The sequence below is a fragment of the Phocoena phocoena genome, chromosome 12 (genome assembly GCF_963924675.1).
Source record: "Phocoena phocoena chromosome 12, mPhoPho1.1, whole genome shotgun sequence".
NCBI classification, from domain to species: Eukaryota; Metazoa; Chordata; class Mammalia; order Artiodactyla; family Phocoenidae; genus Phocoena; species Phocoena phocoena.
In genome coordinates, this window is record NC_089230.1 from 5122847 (window position 1) to 5142333 (window position 19487).

The window sequence follows — 19487 nt, forward strand, 5'->3', positions numbered from 1 at the left end:
TAAAGGTAAAAACTGTATTTCAGAAAATTGCTGTAATCAATCCAATGTCCTACACCAGTCATATTTTATATATTTTCTATAGCTAACACACGGTCTCTTAAAAAGACAAATTCTTTAAAGAAATACCACAACTGATTTACATACCACCCCAAATATTAAAGTCAATAACCAATATTTGTTACATTCCTCAGCAACTCTTCTCTTACAATTTAAAGGAGAAAAATTTCCTATTCTGGCAAGAGGGTTATTTCTCAACACATTTTAATCACTAAACACTGTCTTTTGTGTACTAGTATCTCCATCTGCTGGAACATAACTTCCTTACTACCAAAAGTTCTTAAGGACAAAAACTTTACAGTAGAGATTTTGGAACTACTTAGAAATAAAATTTTAATACTTAAGTTCTACCTAGGGATTTTTCTCTAACTCACAGGAACTTTAAAGCCTAAAGAGCTATCCTTATTCTTTTACTGATATTATTCAGAAGAATTTACTAAATTAAAACACTTTGCCTGCTATGTTCTCTTCTCTTCCTGCCCTTCAGGCTTAAGATACAAATCACTAGCCTGAACAGCACAACCTTCTCCTTTTAAGTTAACTATCTCTCTGGATCTTACCTCCATAAATATACATACTCACTAACCCCTGATTATAAAATATATTCTCCTCTAATTTCTGCTAGACATGGGGTAAAAGCTAATAGAAACAGTCAGTATAACAACAAAAGAACTTAGCTAATAAATGACATCATCAAAAGGTCAAAAACAAGATTTGGTAGGAAAAAGAAAAACCCTATGGATAGAATAAAGCCAAAGAAAGAAGGAAGAAAATCACAATCAGAAGAACAAGAGGTTACTGGTTCTACCTATCATCTGTAACGTGTCTAAAATGTATAAAAAACATTTAAACATGTTCAGTAGTTTTACTATTATTAGTAATATTATTTTGAAAGTATGTTCTCTACATTGTAGGATAAAGTAAATAAGTAATTCTGTCATTGTCAGAAACCATGATATTTTGGTGTTGGCAGAAAAAGAAAGATATGATTATAAAAGTAAATATAATGTTAAAATAGAATTGAAAATACACACATGAATTCATTAATTTAAAAACGATACTGTCTAGCTCAGAAAATGGCCAATGGCCTGGAAGTAACCTCACCCTGACAGCAATCAACATGTTTAATGCCTAAATTCACATCTCTAATACCATTTCCATTAAAAAGGACCTTGGAGAAAGGGTTAATGCTAGCTGTGGGGCAGGTGAGCTTGGGGCATCAAACTGTCCCAAAAAGCAAGGAAGATTTCAAAAGACACAAGAGCCAGTTAGATTATCACAGGCCAAAATTGTGAAAACCTGAATATCAAAAAGAATATTAATTGCAGTGAGTCTATGAAGATCCATGAGCCCATAATGATTATCATGAAACACAGAAAAAATTCATTAGTCACCATTTGAACCAGCTAGGAAACCAACACTTTACTTTGACAACCAACCAATAATTAATAATAATCACCGATCTGACTTTTCCATTAGGAACTTATTTTATAATAGTCATATTCCCTGCTGATGAAAGAAAGCTTTACCTTTTAAAGAACACCTAACTTTACAGTGGAAGGATCAGTCTATCTCCACTCTAACCCAGATTATCAATTTTAGGTTCACTAACAGTAGAACCAGAACTGTGCCCCCAGAGCAATGCAACATTAAATACACAGTATCCCCTATGACATTATACTGGAACCTGTCCAATTCTTTAGATCTAACTGCCAAAGTAATAGATACAGATGACATAAAGGAACAAGCCCAGTGACAAGAAAGTTACATTAATGTCATAAAAAAAAAAAAAAGGGATGGTTCTAGATTTAAAAGACTTCCAGTCCTAACAACCAGATTCAATGAATGGTCCTGAGTCAGATTCTGATTTGCACAAGCCAGTTCGGTCACAAGAATATTTGGGGGACAACTACAGAGATCTGAATGTGGACTGATTATTATATTAGTTGTAGGATTAATCCATTTTGTTCAGTGTGAAGTCACTATGTAGAATACTGCTAGTTTTTAAAGAGATAGCTAGGGCCTTATGGGTAAAGAAAAAATAATTTGTATGCATGTTTATTTTTAGATAAACACCATTTTTTAAAAAAAACTCTAGAGTTTAAATCTAAAATGCAGAAAGATCAAAATATATTTTTGTTAAATATTTCGAGAAAATATAACAATTTCTTATAATTCCCTAATCTCTTAACTCTCCACATTATATCCAAATTCTACTTCCTTAAATCCATATATTCTATACACTCTTCTTAGTTTACCCCCAAAGATTTCATTATGGCAACCTGATATAACCCAAGCCATGGATGGTTCCTTACAAAACAAGCTGAACTATTCACCCTGGCATTCAAGGCCCATCACAATATAGCCCTGAATTAGTCTTCTGGCTCTGTTCTTCTAATTCTCACTAGTTCTCTATATGCATTTGCCATTCCAAGTAACTTCATCTAAACACACTTTGTGAAAGTCTTTCAATCTCCCATCACTACTGTTCTGACACCACTGCACTTTTCTCTTCTGCTGGAACATCCTTCACCCCCCCATTCACCTCATTAAATACCGATTAATAATACCATTCACCTATGAATACCAACCCAAGTTCCACTTCTCAAAACAACCTTACTAGATATACTTCAGCTCAAAGTGACTTCTGAACTTTCAGAATGTTACTAGTGAATGATTCTCCTGCACACAAAAATTAGGTGATGCGCATGTGGATAAATTACCTTTCTCCGTTTTTCTCCTCTTCTCTCATACTCTACAAACTGCTTTGCTTATCTGCTTGTCCATCCTATCAAAAACAACCTTAAAATGTTGACAGAAGTTAGATGATGCAGCCTTAGAGTCTACGAAGCTCTTTTGCATATAATATTCTCCAGCCTCTGAGTATTTTGATTTAAAGTTTGGCAGGGCAGTTGATAACTCAATTTACAGATGAAGAAGCTGAGGTTCAGAAAGGTTACCTATATGTCCAAGACCACTAAACTAATCAGCTAACTGCAAGTCATGATTAAATCCCAGGTCTACTTGTCAATGAACTGCTACTACTTTGCAACACAGTCTCATTAGCATATGGACAGAAACTGGAATTAATTTTCATCTTTATGCTGGCTCACTTGTGTACACATGCACACACACACAGAGTCAACACCTGAATACGTCATAACAATGGAAGCATCACTGCAACAGTGGTGACAGCAGCAACGCTAATAAAGAATTAGGGGCAGTTAATTTCAGAGTAATTTATATTTGGCCTTGGTTTGAAATTTTTTATTTCTTCTAATCAATTCTATCAGAATGATACAATTACTGTAACCCAGCAAACAAGTTAACTGTGGTTTATACTTAATTCTTTTGCACATACTTGAAAGAAACAGTGGATGCTCCAGATGTGGGCATCGGGAATGGGATGTAGGAGCTACCCAGTGCAGCATTATTTCCATTCGATTCATCATCATCTACCTCTTGGCTGGCTTTATTTAGTTGCCTACCTATGCTTTTAACCACCCTATGCTAATCTAAAACTGATACAAGTGTATACATTCCTGACTCGAATCACCTAGCAATATTAAACCTCTAAATAAAACCTTCCAGTCAGAAATGTTTTTTCCTCGAGTAGTTATTAAAAATAGTAATAAAAGAACACCAACAATACTAAATATTCACTAGATTTATTTGTACCATGTTATTTTAAGAGCTAAAGCTCTGTCTTTTGGTAACTAAGAAGTTTAAGTGAATGAGCTGAAAGTCTCTTAAAACGCCTTTACTTTCTTATTTTTAGCCCTTTAACTATCATAAAGACTTACCAGTAAAAAATGTGTGTGTATATTTATATTAGCTCCGAAAATTTGACCAGCATTTTGCTCAACTCCAACATATCACAGAATTAGCAAAACCCCCATTTGCTTTTTTTTCCCCTTCATGTTCACAACCTGAGGCAACAGTAGCAGTTTTCTAGTACTTGGCTGCGTTTTTCTTCTCTAGTACCGCTCAGGGAGTGGCACATTTACCAAACAGATCACCTTGCTTTGTGATCTGGACAAGTCACAACCTCTCCATACCTCAGTCTCTGCACCTATGAAATGAAGACCTCATCCCCCAAACTCCCAGGTCCCTGGTAGCTCTGAAATTCCATGAACTTCTGGTGTTACTTTAATATGCCTTATACTCAACTGCATCTAAGAAGAAATGTTTTGTATTTCTTCTAGTTCTTTTCACATACACACCTCTTCAAACACTCTTTGTAAAAGAATTTTGAGACCCTGTAAAATAGTATGACACTGAAGTAACGAAAACAAGGCTCCAAATAAAATCTGCCTAAGAGTTTGCTTTTTACCAGTGCTTTCCTTTCTCTTTAATGTAATAAATATATGTATGTTATACATTTTTTATTTCTCCTATATATTTTAAACTATTAAATGAGCTTAAAAGCCACGGGTTCCTCCAATAATCTGCAACTGACCAGGTGATCATGCCCAATCTTTACAACTCATCCTGCACAAAAGCCAAAAGCCAGGGGTTTATTTAAGACCCACTCCATTTTCCACTGTTGATATATAATCATTTCAATCCTGAGGCCAGGCAGATGTTACTTTGAAAATCTTCCTTGCTCTGAACTTCACCATCCCTAGCACCCAACCCCCCAAGGATTTCAAGGCCAGTTCACATTCACTGCATGGCTCCCTTTATACACATGCATGCTTGCACACATGTGATCACACACACTCTTTCCTTATTACCATGGCCATACAGCATAGGACCACTTCATGGGTTTAATGGTATTTTGATGTTTTTCTGAGACTTCAACACCCTTGAAAAGCATCCAAATTGACAAATTCTGTTTTACAGGTAATGTGATAGAAATGTTACAGTAAACTGATTCACCAGCCTCAAAATTTAGTTTAATAAAATATGTAGGTTAGAATCAATATATAAAGCAACATTATGAACATAAACACAATTTTGTTTATTTTATTAGACTTGATAGGATTGCTGGGTTTTCAACTAAGAGTTTCTGCTTTAGAAAACTGAGGAAGTGTTGAATACATTAAATACAGTCACTGCCTCGTTAATTACAAGAATTCTGGATAAATCACTTAACTTCGACAAGCTATATATTTGTTAAAAACTCTTGACAGATTTATTTTAAAACACGGTTAAGGCTGTTAGGGCTAAAACAGAAAAGTAAACTTTTAAGAGGGTTAAACTTCAGTTAACTGAAAATGTCAATTTATCAGTCTTCTAAGTAAAGGCACAGTTTCAAATTAGCTTTAAGAAACACCTGTGTTTAAAAATTGCTATTTGTGTTAAATTACTGTAACAGCCACCTATGTTTATACTCAGCTTTCCTCTAAATGAAACAATTCAAACAGTCCTTATTTATCCTGAGCACATCAAAGCAGCACTTAGGGACAAGGAATCTTTCATATTTATTGTGCTTTTCACAGAGTACAAGAACTACGTATCCATTGAATGCTGACTTTTATAGGTAATTGACTAGGGGAAGGTTCACCTATATAATTCCATAAATGCCAAAACTTTCAAGAGCTGAGACGAGCACTGATATACTTATGGACTGATATACTTTGTATAAGGACTGGCTAGAAACTACTGCGTAAGTAAAGCAATTTTATCTTTCTAATTTAATTCTCAGTCATATCGATGGTAGTCAAGTAAAATTAAGATTAGGCTCCTTGAGGGAAAGTACTGCAAAAAATATTGTAAGATTTCTAAAAAATACCACCTTTAAGAAAAAAATACACGTACCTTTTTTCTAATTGCCAAAACTATCTGCTTAACCCCACGTTTTAGAGAAATTAGAAATGAGAAAAAGATTTAAAGTGTGAACCTATTTATTAATTCAACAAACATCTGAGATCATACATGTGCCAGGCTATAAGGTTGCCACCTTCAATGAACTAATTCTAACAGGGAAGACAGACACAAAAAGAGATAATAATATTACAATGTTAAGTATGATGGTAACTACATAAAGAATAGTACCTAACACAGGCCGGGGCTATATTTATAGTCAAATTTCGTAACACAATCACACTAACAAAACAAACTGTACTCACTATGAAAAGTTTAATGCTATTTTTGCTTTCTGTTTTAAATGAAAATAAAGCTGTAAAAATCTTACTTGGATATCAAACAATCTAGCTATTTTGAGTCCTAAAACTGAAATGCTAATTCAAATAAAAGGGATATAAGCATTTCCTAAAAGTTCTCATTAAGAAAAAAAAATACATTATTGCACTTAAAATTCACACTGAACTGTCTTAATGTCAAAAAAGGAGGGGCCGGAGAAAATGACTAAGTCCTGTCAATCATGTAAATAAAAAATTGGTACCTAATTCTAATTATGACTTCTTGGCATGGGCCCATGCACTATCCCCTTCCCTTGACCCTAAAATAGATCCTTGCATATCTTCACAACAGCTGACGTATAAGTAACAGAAAATCGCTCAGTAGGCTCCTTAATCAAAAAATAAATCCTAACAATGGCATAGCACTTCCAACATCTCCAACTGAATAAAGCAAGTCTTACTTATAACTGCACCACTATAAATCAAACAGTGTATTAACAGCACTGGATTCTCAAGTAAATTTAAACGTAGTTCCAGTCAGATTATAAAAAGCTGCCCTTATAATCACACTGGTGTAATTCTCTTAATACCAAAAGAGTCAAAAAACAAATTAAAAACCTTACACTGGCCTCAAAAAACGAGCATCTGAATCATGCTCAGGAAAGGCAAGGAGGGGTCCACTTCATGTTTTTTGTTGCAGGAATCTATTTCTCTTAAGAAGTAAACCAAAAGCCATTTGTTCTTATGGAAAACTGATGCACTTCAATCAGCTTCAGGACTGTGACTACTAGGGGGATAATCACAGAAATAAGATACGTACAAAGCATTGAAAAGGCAAAATTAACTTGTTTTCACTTGATTTTCTCAAAGCCATTTAAGAAAAGGTGCTCATACCAAGCACAGTAGCAAATGTGATTAGCAGAGACCTATTTCCATTAAATCCATTACATTATATCCTTGGTAGTACAAATTTACTACAAAGCATGTAAACTAGATAAAGTTAAGAAAGAGAAGTCACCTGCATCATAGTATGTACATGCGTTTTGAATACACAGCCGGCCCACAGGAGTAGAGTTTCGAAAATTCAGAATAAATGTTGAATAAATGACCCGTGATACAAATTCTCCTTTCCATTATTACCTTACTATAGCTGCTGACACCTCCTGGGTGAGGAGCAAAAAGGAAAATGTAAAGAACTGATTATAAATACTGGCTTCCTTCTTATCACTAATAAGTCAAAGGATTGTGTGTACAAAAACACAACCTTTGCTCATAAACAACAGATTAATTACTTCAACTTAAATAAAATCTGTTTGTCACAGATATTGGTTACTGTCAACAAGGCTTCTTCTGGGGGGGGGGAACCCAAAACTATAGTAAACTTATACAGCAAAATTCCTCTCAATACTAAGAAATAACCGTATAATTTTTAAACTGATCAAGATTTCTAAAGAAAAGAAAGAAAACTGAAGTGCAGGAAAACTGAGAATGATACATTCAATAATGAATGCATAACAAATGGAAATTAACATGGGAAAATGTTCACTAGTAAAGCAAATTTTAATTTAAAATACTTTTTGCCCTCATTTTCAAGGGAGAGGGAACAGGGAGAGAAAATAAATTGAGGTCAAAAAGAAAACTTACATCCTCCCTCACTCCAAAAAAGACCATGAAAAAGTGAATTTGTCAAATCAGTAATGCAGACTCTAACACGTTTGCTCACTTTTTCTGAGCCACACACTGATTTTTCAGTTATTCACAATAAAAAGATTTAGGCTAGCCTTCCTCATAAACCACACTATATATTCGTTAATTTTCGTATCTGCCTAAGACTGAAAAATCAGAATCTAATTTTAATATCTCTAGATCTCCATTTCCCCCTATTTGGGATTTTTAAGTCAAACTGATTTTATTTTTACTTTTACACCGTCTCAATTCTAAACTGCAATACTTTATTAAAACAATTTGCATTCAAATACTGTTCCTGTGTTCCTGCTTAAGTTTCATTTTCACGACAAAGAAAGGTTTCCAAAAAAAAAAAAAAACCCCTAGTAATAGCTATTCTTTCCCAAGGATGGATGGTCCCAGGGTTCAGTAGAAAACTTCTCTTTAAAGGCAGAGCAGTTTAACACTTTTAAACCTTGGTTTTATCTGTAATCGTCTCTATTGTCAACGAAGGATTAAGTATCGGAATTATCAACTGAAGTTATGTCATTCATATGACTGGCCCAACCTAGAATGCATTCACAACCTAAAAAATCAACCAGGTTGATGATACTTGGGAGAAAAGCTGACAACCCCTCCCCCACCCCGCAAAAAAAAAACAGAAAACAAAAAAAGATTGTTCACAGTCCATAGTTAAAATATAGGCTAAAGGTTAACTTGGCATAAAATTAAAATGTTCAGTCTAAAGCATTCAAGTCTTAATCAACCAAAAAAATCCAGAGCACAGAAATCCCAAATATGTAACCAGCCAAATAAAAACTCTCAAACTTACAAGGAAATTTTTCAAAAGCTTACTTTTGAAAAATATTTCAAAATTGCTACTCATTCAAAACCTCTAATTATCAGAAGACGCATCTACTGTAACCAAGTACAGTATCTTAACTCGATTAAACTAATCACTAAAGTAAAATTTACAGTTTTAACTAAATTTAAAAACAATTTTTCAGCCAATCATATGGACAAAGGAAATTAGAATTCCTAACCACAAACAGAAGTCATGATTAATTTATTTGGGACAATGACAGGCCACAAAGAGGTAAAGCACAACTTGCCAAATTTCAGAATTAAGTCACCCAGCATGGATAAAACGTGATGCACTTCAGAAACCACTATTTTTCTTAAGTCAAAATACGTTTATAATAAGGCTAACAATTACAGGAAGCAGCTTATTCCACACTAAGGAATAACCCCTTTTCCTGTGTGTTTGTACTGGTCTGATAAAAAACAATCAAACTTCCTAGTCATTATGCTGCCCCTTTTTAAACATCCTAGCTATTATACAGAAGCAATCTTTACGCTGGGGAGTTGAAAAGGCTAAAACTCAAGACAGAACTGAGACAAGAGATGGAGTAAACCATAATGAAAGGGAAAAAATATATGTTATTTAGAATATATCATCCTCAACCAGTGGTCTCCAACATTTAAAACTCAAATGGTTACTATTTCCAGGCGAAGAGAAACGAACAAACCTTTGTTAGAAATAATAACATAATGAATTCTAAATTCAGAAGATTAAAAATTACCAAACCAAAGGTTAGAAACTTTTTAACAGAACCAACTCCAAATTATCACTGAGAGATTTCAGACCAACATAAAAGTACAAATGAGAACCCTTTCAGAACTAATCAGAGAAACTCAAATTATTTACTTCAAATAGTGCAAATGAGAAAATATTTCCGAACTTTTTAATAATCTCCTATGCTGTTTGATTGAATTCAACATTTTAATTCAAAGAATGCAATTTAACTTTAACCCTAATATCGTCAAAACCTGTTTTCATTTTAATGGTTATAAAGGATTCCTTCTGTACAACTGTGCTTAAAGAAAAAACAAAAATTTTTGCTAATACTACCAAAACTTTAACTGCACCAAAATATGCCAAGAAGAAAATACAGTGTATTACTTCTGCACTGTAATAAAATTGTTCCAATAATTTGAAAGGAAGTGTTTTCAAAGTTTTCAAATACATATATGGACACAAAACGACAAATGAAATGACCTATGATTTAAGTTTCAACTAAATTTAATATAGGTCAGGTAATTGAGTATGCTACATATTTTGCTCCAAACATTTCTCATGTTTAAAAAAATAACTGGCGCCCCTTAGCGCCCACATTTGGAAATACTCAATTTAAGAGTTCCAGCAATTTTTTTTTTTTTTTTTTTGACATTCCAGAAAGTTTTCTGCCTCCACAATCTTTCAAATGCCAACACAAATAGGAAAAGCAGAACCCCTTAAAGGGACAGCTCAGATTTTCTCCGGAACAATGTGTTAGCAGATTTGCTGTTTCAACTACGGAAAAAGTCCATTTCAATATGGGCTACTGCTGTATGTTCTAACATATGTAGGCAAAAAAACAAGTACGCAGTAATAGCTAACAGTTTTGTACTTTTAAAGTTGTTTCTATGACTTTCTTGACAACAAAAGCTTCTGGGATTCTTCTTGAACCATCTTTTAACACGGAGACGTTTCCGGTCTTTTGTTCTTTCCTGACATTCCAACTCTAACCTTCAGATTCCTTTCCCCCAGCTCTATTGTAAAAACTCTCAAAATTCTTGCGAAAAAATCTAAAATCCCCTGCTCATCGCTATAAAGGACAGTTTTCCGTTTTCTTTAAGCAGTCCCCCGGTGATGCTTCTAAGGAGAAGAAACTCCTCGCTACTTGATTTTCAAAATAAACATTTTTGTTGGTCATGTTTTTTCCTAGGCGTCCCCCAGAAATGCACAGCCACCGGACGCGAATCGTCCCGGTCACTGCTTAAGACCTTGTTAAAGTAATCCCAGAGTTGGCCAAAATTAATCTTCTCGTCATTCTTCTTTCGCCACAGCTCTCCGCCAACAAAGCTTTGCTGCGAACTTCTACTCGTTTTTATCTTGGCCCTTTCAAACGTCTTGGATTCCCGTCCTAGCAGCCGAGGCGGCGGCGCCCTCGGGAGAAGGCTCTCCGCCGAAGTTCTTTCGGACGCGGGATTACGTTTACATGTGTCCTCGCGGTATTTCGCGTTCACACCCCCACCCCCAAAAGTGAAGTTCAACTCCCTAACACTTCTCGCTTCCCCAAACAAAAGGATAAAAAGTGCTTTCCGCTGTCATTTTGTCCTCGCCTTCGGCTGCATCAGCAGTACTTTCGGTCTGCTCTGGAATTCCTTTAAATTAACCAGCCCCACGCTACTCCCCTCGAGTACTCCAAGCTACACAAACTTCAAAAAAAACCACAAGCCACACTGGACTTCCCACTCCGGGAGCCGCCGGCGACCTCTGGGAGGGCCCCCTCAGGGAGCGACCCCGAGGCCGGTGTCCTTCAGGCGCCCCCGGGGCGCGGGGCGGGCGAGGCCGGGCTGCTCCCCGGGAGGCCCGCGCAGCTCGGGGCCGTCACGGTGCTAGCAGCCGGGCCGGGAGCCGCGGGCCCTGCAGCCTCCCCCAGCGCACCCGCTTGGGCGCCGGCGGTGAGGGGTCCCGGAGCCGGGGCCCCGCGTCCGGGGGAGCGTCCCGCCGGCGGGGCCCGCCCGCCGCACCCCGCGAGCCCAGCTCGGCGCCGCCTCCTCGCGCCCCGCCCGGGCCTCGCCGTCCCCAGGCGCACGGTCCCCACCGGCCACCTTCCCGCCCTCCCCATACTCCGGCGGGCGTCGGGTCCCGGGAAGAGGGGCCGCCGCCCCGGCGCGGGCCGCGAGGGGCCGGCGAGGCGACTCACCTTCGTCCAGCAGCCGCTCGAGGTGGTTGAAGATCCCGCAGAAGTTGGGCAGGCTGCTCATGAGCTTCTTGTCGTTCATCAGCTGCATCAGGTAATCTGGGGTGGGCTTCGGCTTCTCCTTCGTTTCCATTTCCCCGACCATATTCCAGGCTCCTCAGCTCACTCCGCCCGCCGCCGCCGCCGCCGCCGCCGGAGAGGAGGGAGGGGCGGGGAGCCCCGGCAGCCGGCCGCTCCGGACTCGGCGTCCCGCTCCGCTCCGCTCCCGCGCCGGGCGCCGGGGCGGCCGGACCGCGCGCTCGCCGCGCTCTCCCCGCCCCCGCAGGCACTTTCCGCCCGCGGCCCGACGCGCTCCCGGCCCGCCGCCGCTCCTCGGCCGCCGGCTCGGCGCGTCGCTCACGAGGCCGGCGGGCGGGAGGCGGGTCTCCGCGGGCCGAGTGCGGGCGCGGGCCGCTCGGCGCCGGACGAAGAGGAGCCGGGCCGCCGCCTCTCGCTCGGCTGGTCGCGCCCGTTCAGCCGCCGCCTCTGCCGCGGGCTCGGGGTCTCTCTGGGCTGGTCTCCGCCGCGGCCGCCTCTGCCGCTGCCGCCGCGCTCTGACTCCGCTCCTCCTCTTCCTCCTCCTCCTCCTCGCCGCCTCCTCCTCCTCCTCACTCACTTGGCGGCGGAGTTCGCCTCAGTTCAGGCGGCGCTGCCAACGGCGGCGGCGGCGGCGGCGGCGCGGGGGGAGGGGCGGCGACGCGGGGAGGGCCGGGGGCGGGGGGCGGGCGGCAGGCGGGGCCAAGCAGGGCGGCCGTTAGCTGGGCCCGGCCGGCGCGCTCCTCCCCCTCCCGCCGCCGCCGCCCCCCGCAGCCCCCCGGCCCAGGCGCCGCCGCCGCCGCCGCGCCGTCTCCCTCCGGCGGGGTGGGCAGCCTGAAGGGTCGGCGGCGGACGGCGTGACGGAGGCGGCGCACGAGGAGCCCGGCCTGGGCGCCGGGCCGGGGTCGCCGCCCCGAGCGAGCGAGAGCAGAGGGAGGGGCCGGTGCTGGGCCGAAAGGCGAGGGAGGGGGCTGGGTGGCTGTGCATTCCACTGGGGCGGGGGCGCAGGGGGCGCCGCCTCTCGCTCCCCGCCGCCGGGCCGGCTCATGTGGCGGGCGCGGTCTGGCTGTAGTGTTACGGGAGAGGGATTCCCAGCGGGACGAGCTACTGCGCGCCAGGGCTGCGCTCGCCGCCGCACAGCCCTATCCTCACCCCCGTTACTATAGTTCTTTAAAAGCCTCTCCACCACCCTCCCCGCCGCCCCCACCCAAACAAATTTTTTTATCGTCCTGTTGCTTCACGGGGGACTTTCGGGCTGGGCGTCACGTGGCCCGACACGTAGCCGTAATGCCTGAGAGCGCGTGCGTGCGTGGGGGCCGGAGGCCACGCCCCTTCCGAGGGTCGCTCCGCCCCCGCCGGGGCCCCGGGAGCAGAGGGGGAGGTGCGGGGCCTGCGCGCGCCTGCGTGGGGCGGGGCCGGGGAGGGGGCGCGGCCCCGGGCGGGGGACTGGGAGGGGCGTTCCGAGCGCAGGGGTCCTGGTGCGGGGACCCCCGCGCGAGGTGGCCGGGCCGTCGAACCCCGGGGGGCGGGAAGTAGCGGGGTCTTGGCTCTCGGCCCTGCGCTGTAACGTGTCTTTGGCCCTGGGTCCTCCTGCGCAGGACGTGTTCACGATGTGCTCAGACTGCCGCTGTGTCGTTGGTGGGCCCGCACGACGACCTCCGCTGTCCCAGCGGTCCCCTCCTGCTTCGAGAGCCACGCGGCGGGAAGGAACCGGAGGAGCAGCGGGTTCGCGTGGGCGCCCCTTGCCGCCCCGACTGCGTGGCTGTGGCGGTGGCCGTGCGTCGTGGGTCCGGGCTGGGGGGCGCGCTCCGGGCCCGGGTCCGCTCCGTTGCGGCATCCAGCTCTTCCAGGCTGCGGTGAAGAGTGAGCACCGGCGGTACCAAGTCGGGAGCGGAACGTGCAAGCTGTTTGTGATGTAGCGCTTCGTGACGGCATCAGTATCCAGCAACAAAATGAAGCCGCGATAAAGAGACGAAACACCGAGCATGCACCTAGTTGGAAAAGCGAAAGTCAACACTCAAATTTGCAAACTTGCAGAAGTAATCATACCTTGGGCACGAGGTTTTTCATGCAATACAATCGATTTCAAACATTTAGGTTTGCTTGGGGAAATTTTCTGAACTGCAACAATGCAGTTGCAGTTCAGAAAATTTGGGTTATGTAATGTCAACCACCAAGTCTGTATCTGCATTTTATTGCAAGCCCTTTATGACATGTTCAATTAATGTAGACAAAATTATTTAACATCAAACTGACCCTTGTAAGCGTGACACGTGGCTGAAATATCTATTTCATGTCTATAATCATGTCAGCTGTGTTTTAAGTGAGAACTTAGTGGGTTTTTTGCGGGGGGCGGAAATTTTGCTTCAAACAAATTCTGAAGAACACTTCTAAGTTTGAGTTGTATTGAAACTACGAAATGAATTTCAAACAAAAACTCTGGCAAGTAACTACTGGCCTGTCCGTTTAAAAAGCAGAAAGTGAGTTTGCTTTTAAAATTAAGCTGCTTTGATAGAGGAAATGGAATTGCTTTGTTAGACAAAGTTAAAAACATTTAACTCAAATATTTTAAGTTCACCAACATCCATCACTGTTAGCAGAGGTATAGAGTATTCACCTAATTATCTATTAAAGGGTGAATTTTGTAAATGCAGGGAATAGTAATTTGACCAAAAAGCTGTTGTCATTTTGAAAACCAGTGTAAGGTATGCTACCTCCCTACCTGGCTAAATGATAGGTAGTTGTAAAGGGGTTTGGTACTAAGTGATTCTTTTGACTCTAGTTTAAAATGTTCAGTTTCCCTTCTTAATCTGTTCACTTGTTTATTAAGCTCCTAAGCCCTGTGCTAAGTGCTTTACATGTATATCTCATTTAATTGTTAGTTCAACCTTGTGGCTTTAACCTTATGCTTTTATCCCCATTTTACATAAGGGGAAACCCAAGGAGAAGGAGGTTAAGTAACTTGCCCAAGACTGTAGCTCATGAGGCCTGGATCAGGGATTCAAATCCACTTATATTTTATTCTAAAATCCACGTTCTGTGCCCCTTTACTAACCGTATCCTGTAAGGTTGGAACTTATGATGATGTTCCACCATTTTTGACCCATAGAAACTGCAGTTTCATATGGCTCACCGGTTCTTAAAACCTAGGTGAACCAAGTAAAAGTTAAAGAACAGTGATAGACGGTATTCATTTCCCATGTATTAAATCCCTTACAGTTACAGCATTTGATGATAGCTACTATCTTTTGCCTTTTCAAATATACATAGATCACTTCTCTGCTCACAGTTCTTCAGTGGTTTACCCCTACAGATGAAAAACCCAAAGATCTTACAGAGGCCTATGGGTCCCAGGTGCTCTGGCCCGTGCTGCCTGGATGACCTCAGCCTGGGCTCTTCCCACCCTGCCCCCCCCCCGTCCCGCCCCCTTCCCTTCCCTTAGACAGGCCAAGCAGGCCTTCTATTCCAAGACTTTGCCTTGGTGTTGCCTCTCCTTGCTGAGTTTTCCCCACACATCTGCAAGCCCCCTCCCACTCTTTCTCAGGTCTTAATCAGAGAAGGCTTCCCTAACCACCCTCTGTATAAAATAGCATATGCATGTATGTAGACACACACACCTTCCATATTCTATCTGCTTACCCACCCCCCCTTTTAATTTTTTTCATAGGTTGTATTTCCACCTGACATGTTCTACCTATGGGTAAATTTGTCTGTCCCCTCCCCCTACACTGTAAGCTCCATGAGAGCAAATACTTTAATTTGTTCTATCTAGAATTCCCAACACCTAGAAGAGTGCGTGGTACATATAGGCACGTTAAAAATATGTTCCAAAAAAAGTATTAAGTACTTGAACTGTGCAAAACCCTTACCTACATTATTTCTTCTAATCTGTATAGCAAACACTTGAGGTGGGCATGAATAGCCAGATTTCAGAAGAGAGATGGCTGATGCTTAAGAATAGTAAGTAGCTGGTCCTATACAGGGCAGAACTGGATCCGCACAGGGCGAGGCTTCTCACCTGTCTGCAGGTATCCACAATATCTCTCCCTTTTCTCTCCCAAACTCCTACCTCGGGCATTTTAGGCATATATCACACCATTAATTACCCAACAAATGACAAGTGCAGTGAGGAACACAGAAATTCTTGGGATACGTCACTTGCCTTCCAGGAGCTTAAAAAGCTAAAAATTAATGTGGAAAGATTTTACATTATTACAAAAAAGTCATTTTTATGATATTTATAAGTTACAATGTATTCATAAGTTACATAGTGACTTACAATATACGTATGGGTTAGCTCCCATTTGAAGATCCTTAGAACATTTTTCACTGTGAGAAATTGTCATCTAATATATTACACTAAAAATGGTTCCACGTCGAATATCAGTAATTAACCACGAGTGGAAATACACTTTCTGTTCTCTTAAATTTGATTGGCTTCATTTGTTTATTGCCATTCTTGACATTTAAAAATAGAAAATTATAGTATTCCAAACATTTTTTTCTTCAGCACCATGGAGTTCTTACAGGAACTAAAATATTTCTTGGACTTAAGCATCAGTCTTTGATGGCTTTTTGTCCCAAATGTTCTTTTTAAAAGTCTTAATCCTTAGATTTTCCTGAAAGGGAGTGGGCCTTTCCCATTATCCTTGTGAAGTAAATGTTTGTTTATTGTCTGAAAAGATTTCTTGAGTACCCTTTTGAATTGGTGAGATGGCTTATCAGGTACTGTTTAAAAGGTTGAAAATGACACATTTTAAGTGTGACTATTTTAATCAACAAATACTTGAGTCCCTGTTATATCTAAATACCTGTCATTAACCCTAATGCACATACAGACTAAGCTGGGAGTTAATATCACATACATATGAAAAGTTAACTAATAAAAGTAGATGCTTAAGACAAAAGACCTTAAGAAAGGAAATGAGCACTAGCTTCCAGGCCTGGAAAGCAAAGCAAGACCGCACGGAGAGCTGGGTCGGCTCTCCTGCTTGAGGAAGAGCAACAGAGCTGAAGGAGGACACCAAGGAAAGCTTGGAAAGTGGGAAAGTATAGGCTTTAGGGTAGGAGTTTCCATAAAGAGTAGGAGGTGCCAGATTGTGGTTGGCCTTGAATTCAAGCTAACGTGTTCATAGAGCAGAGCCTTGGGAATTGTTTTTAATACAAAGAAATGAATCGATAAAATAGTACTATGGATTCCCCTCCGTGAGGCTATATCTATGTCTCAGTGTAAATACAGCATTTGTAAAATGAAAGGCACTGCTCGCATCTAATGGTAACTGTGCTGCCTTTTTAAACCACTAACATGATGGTTGCAGATTTAATACTAACATTGAGTTTAAACCACTGCTTGGGGTGAAATGTTAACCGAGGGTGTCAGGTTTCTACTCATTTGACCCTAAATGAACCTTTAGAGGCAAAAACATTCTCAGCCAGGATGCAGGCCCCTGTGCCATGTAATCCAACCTTCATTCCTTATTTAAACAGAAACTTTAACTTAAAAAAATTGTCCGTTAATTATAGGAATATGAGACAAGTAAATATGCATTTTGTTTTGATCACCTTTCAGACATTCATGGTTTTAGGATTGCAAAACAGTTTCCATAGTGTTTCCCTGGATTGGGTTCATTTGTTGTTTGTTTGTTTTCCTTTAGGATCTGGTTCCTTCAGGATGAATCTGTGATTAGATTTTTTTGACATATTAAACAGATACTGTTTGATTCATAATCTCTGCATTATTTTTAAATAACTAATGTGAGTAAACAATTTATGAGCAAGAGAAGTGCCTACCCATGTCCCAACCATTTAGTCAAATGCCATTATCCTTTATTGAAATTCAACTGATAGCCTAAATGTTGTTTTTCCAGCATTTTCTCTCTATTCACGCTTTCTAAACCAAGTTCCCAGGGGAACAGCGGGACAGAGGACTGACACTTACCGAGCCCCTAGGAACTGTCAAGCACTTCAGTTACTATCTCACTGAGTACCCTGCAGCTCTGAGTTCATTTTTATTCCCATTTCACAGCGAAGAACCGAAGGCTCAGAGAGTTAACAGAATGACATGACTCATCACACAGCTAGTAAATGCTGGGGACAACGTTCAAACCAGACCTTCCAAGTCCTGGGTGACTTACGGAGCCCTGCTGGCCCCTCTGTAAGTTAAATTTGGGTGCCCTGAGATCTGTGTCCTTTCATCGCTAAAATACTGTCATCTATGAGTCTGTCTTTTTCTAACCAGTGATGTTGTTGAATCTTTTCAAACATTAAGCTCTCATATCTAATTGAAACACTGCTGGTGTCATGTAGAGAAAAGAATGCTGTGCTGGGTATAGAAAAGCTTTCTTAGTTGTAGCCTAAGGAGCTGTGTGACACTGAGTAAGGAGCTCAGTCTCTGAGATTTGAACCGAGTGATCTTGGAAGTCTTTAGAAGTTCTAAACTTCCGTGACTCTGAATAAAATGTTTTCATCCACATTTGCAAATACTTTGTTGTAATTTAATTTCTGTGCTTAGGATAACCCTGTGTACAGATGGGTGGTCATGCAGTGGCAATAAGAAATGTATTCTAAAATCGTAGGTGTCCAATTTTGCACTCCTTATTAAAATAAAAAAAATTGTATGTATGAATTTTTGTTTCCCGTAGACAATATAATACATTTGACTGAAAATCTTATTTTCATAATTTCTAAAGTGTTAAAACCAAGTCTTGTCCCTTTCTTAAAACATATTACAATTTAATAAAAGTGGAGCACTAAAAAATTGCATCTAGAGTTCCCAGTGGAAAAACTTATACTAGGAGAACATAAAAATTCCTGGAGGGTAGAATCCAGGCCTGTTGTTCTTTCTGCTCTTTAAATGCTTTACAAGTGATCTACTTTCAATAATTACTTGTTTGAATGAACGAAAGAAAAAAGAAACACAGACATATTTGGGTTCTAGAGATGGCAGGCAGCTGTGTAAGCGCCTCACAGCCTGGAATACTAACCTGAGTAAATAGTAGCATCTGAAAATCCTTACCCTCGGTGACCAGGAAAACAGGAGTGGAGGGAGGGGCCTCAGTGTCTATCCCTGTGTGAAGAGCTTTTGCAGTGTGACGCAGTGGTTCCTGGAGTGTGAGATAGGTCTTACTCTGCAGGAAACATATTATTTGGGGCAATGGGTCCAGAGCATCCATAGTCCCCTGCATCTATAACAGGTCAGAAAATGAGTACCTCTTAATTTAATATTGAAGGGGCTTGTATGGCAATGATATTTTATCAGAATCACTTTAACTTTATTATTTATTTAGATATAAGAGTAAAAGCAATTATTAGTAAAAAAAATTTTCTAAATACACCAAAAAAGAAGCGATTTATTCACAGCACTGATACTCAACACCCCTTAGGGCATAGTTACCGCTGTTAGCTCTTAGCCACACCTCTCAGCCCTTTCTCCAGAGCCCCCAAGAATCCCCTGACCCAGCAACCAAAGGCATGGCACCCGGCATCCTGTTCCCACCCGGCCAGCAGGCTCTCGGGTCATTTGTGCGTCTGCCATACCAGTTAACATTTTCAATATTACCTCTATTTGTGTCAGCTTAGTTATGTATTAGGAGGTTGTTTATTTCATATCTTAAACTTGAGTTTACTAGTTTTTACTAACTGCAACTAAAGTGGATAATTTTTTGTCTAAAATATGTATAAGTTCTTTGAGCACATACCCAAATTTAGAAGGAAGCTTTATGAAAATCGTGTTTACCAGGTTACAATAAAATACTAAAGTCTTCAGTTTTACTTTCTATTTTCCACCAAATAATGTTTTAATAAACAGGTTGTTGCCAGAACTGAAAAATAATTAATCATCCTCTCTATGGTAAAC

The 19487-nt window shown here is 41.3% G+C and overlaps 1 protein-coding gene across 3 annotated transcripts in view; it reads right to left on the bottom strand.

The window, feature by feature from the left end:
• Window positions 1–11702, bottom strand: part of QKI (QKI, KH domain containing RNA binding) — a 137681-nt gene extending 125979 nt beyond the window's left edge. For all 3 annotated transcript variants that reach the window (XM_065888478.1, XM_065888481.1, XM_065888479.1), the window contains exon 1: window positions 11561–11702. In XM_065888478.1, the coding sequence (XP_065744550.1) occupies window positions 11561–11702 (142 nt within the window). The remainder of the gene's footprint in view (window positions 1–11560) is intronic.
• Between the last annotated feature and the right edge of the window lie 7785 nt (window positions 11703–19487).